We start from the raw sequence: 1,802 nt of genomic DNA on the forward strand, positions 1-1,802 counted from the left end.
AATAACCCATTGAAACAATTTCTTATCACAAAACCCATCCAATTTTTTATTAGGTTGAATCTAGATCCAACATTAGAATCCAATCAAAAAATCAAATACACTCGGGATCACTCAAAATTCGATCGAACATGACCCATTTGCATCCGTACTCAGGGCTGCCGATCAGTTGTATCCAATGGTAGAACGTTAGGGACGTCATAATATGTCACCGTCTATTACGCACATATTTATACGTTTAATTAATATAGACAAGCTTATAAACTGGTGCCTACGTGGTGAAAGTCTGAAACCTAGCTGCAAAACAAAGATTAATGGTAGGTTAATAATATAGGCACATAATAGAAACCCATCAAAATCCAAAGTTGGAACATCATGACAAAACTCTCAATGCGATCACAGAGGGCAAATATAAAAGCAGTATATATGGGAAAATACAATGTAACAAAACAGTCCCAACTGGCCGATCATCTTTCTATCTTATTTTCTCCAAACACCCATCACCACTCTCACACCATATCAACTTTTATAGACGCACCATAACATGACAACCCACTAGTAACCACTGCCGAGTGTGGAAGAAACTAAGGAGATCATATAAAAGATGTTCGGGCCCGGTCGAGGCTTAGGGGCACTTTGGCCTCCTCTTCTTCCCAAAGCCAGTGTACTTGTCCCTATAACAAGGGCACTCATCCTTGTGGCCATAAGTCCCAGAAGGCACGCAGCGGCACTCCTCGCAGCACAGCCCGCAGTATTTGAGGCAGCGGTCCTGATAGCTCGCCTTGGAGCACCTAACCTTGCACTTGGAATCGCAAAAAGCTAGCACCAAAACATATATAAAAGAGCACTCTCAATACGACTAAGGAAAAAAATGAGAGAGAAAAAGGAAGTAGATCTGAGATTAGTGTTTACGTGAGCCGGCCATAGTGGCTTGGAGATAGGAAGAGGCCAAGAGGATCAGTAGAAGGGCTAAGGCAGCGTGGAGGGGCTTCATGACGTTTGCTCAGACCGTAAGAAGGAACTTAAGGTGATGAAGAGTCGGAGGAGTTTGGGGTGGCTATTTATAGCAGAGAAAGAAAGAGACCGAGGGTTTGAGGTAGGGGTTTGGTGAGAGACTGGAGTGAAAGAGTGATGACCCGTGGGCCGGCTCCTGAAGGGAGATGAAAGAGACGTTCGGTGGAACCGCTGTTCAAAATTACGGTGGTCGCATCAGTTCCCAAGGCATCCCGTTGTATCACGCATGCCATAGTACGAAGACCTTGTAAATTATAAAAAACATAAGTTATTTTCTTTCCCTTTGATGAACGGTGCTTCCAGTTACTCTTTTGGAAACAAACAAGAAAAAGATTATTCATTTTTTTATGATTTATTTACGGAATTACAGTGAAGCACACATTATATCATGCGAATATTTTCCAATTCTAATATTTTTAAATGCTTATCGTATTTCAAACCTTGCTCCCTACACAAATTGTCTGCGTACATAGTAAGCGTTTAGGCAACAGCCCTTATTCCTACCAAAAATAAGAATATGAAAAAAAAAAAACTTATCTGCTATCTCATTTATATAACAATGATGGCAACTATCAATAGCCTTAATGCTACAATAAAAAATAAATTTTATTTGCCCTTAACGCTATTTTCATTATTACTTATCACAGTAACCGCTACAATCTCCATTTTTTTACTTCCAAAAAAATCAAATCCGACTTAAACTAAATGGATACCAGCCGTCATTGTTTGCATTTATTACTGTGTAAGGCAACAAGTTTTAAGAAGGAGACCAGCTGTTATTGCGGAAGGGA

At 40.2% G+C, this 1,802-nt stretch overlaps 1 protein-coding gene across 1 annotated transcript; it reads right to left on the reverse strand.

Moving 5' to 3' along the window:
* Window positions 1-398: 398 nt before the first annotated feature.
* Window positions 399-1,120, reverse strand: LOC140855442 (peamaclein-like). Its single transcript, XM_073251323.1, has 2 exons — window positions 910-1,120; window positions 399-816 (listed from the first exon to the last, which is right to left on the reverse strand). Exons 1-2 carry the CDS (start codon window positions 989-991, stop codon window positions 623-625), a joined length of 276 nt encoding a protein of 91 aa, XP_073107424.1. The 5' UTR covers window positions 992-1,120; the 3' UTR covers window positions 399-622.
* Between the last annotated feature and the right edge of the window lie 682 nt (window positions 1,121-1,802).

This window comes from Elaeis guineensis, chromosome 2, assembly GCF_000442705.2.
Source record: "Elaeis guineensis isolate ETL-2024a chromosome 2, EG11, whole genome shotgun sequence".
NCBI classification, from domain to species: Eukaryota; Viridiplantae; Streptophyta; class Magnoliopsida; order Arecales; family Arecaceae; genus Elaeis; species Elaeis guineensis.

Excerpts from the sequence above, each read along its gene's own strand:
- LOC140855442 (XM_073251323.1), bottom strand. The coding sequence starts at position 991 with ATGAAGCCCCTCCACGCTGCCTTAGCCCTTCTACTGATCCTCTTGGCC. Across the intron at positions 817-909 it reads AGCCACTATGGCCGGCTCAC|CTTTTTGCGATTCCAAGTGC; the intron begins GTAAACACTAAT and ends TTTTGGTGCTAG.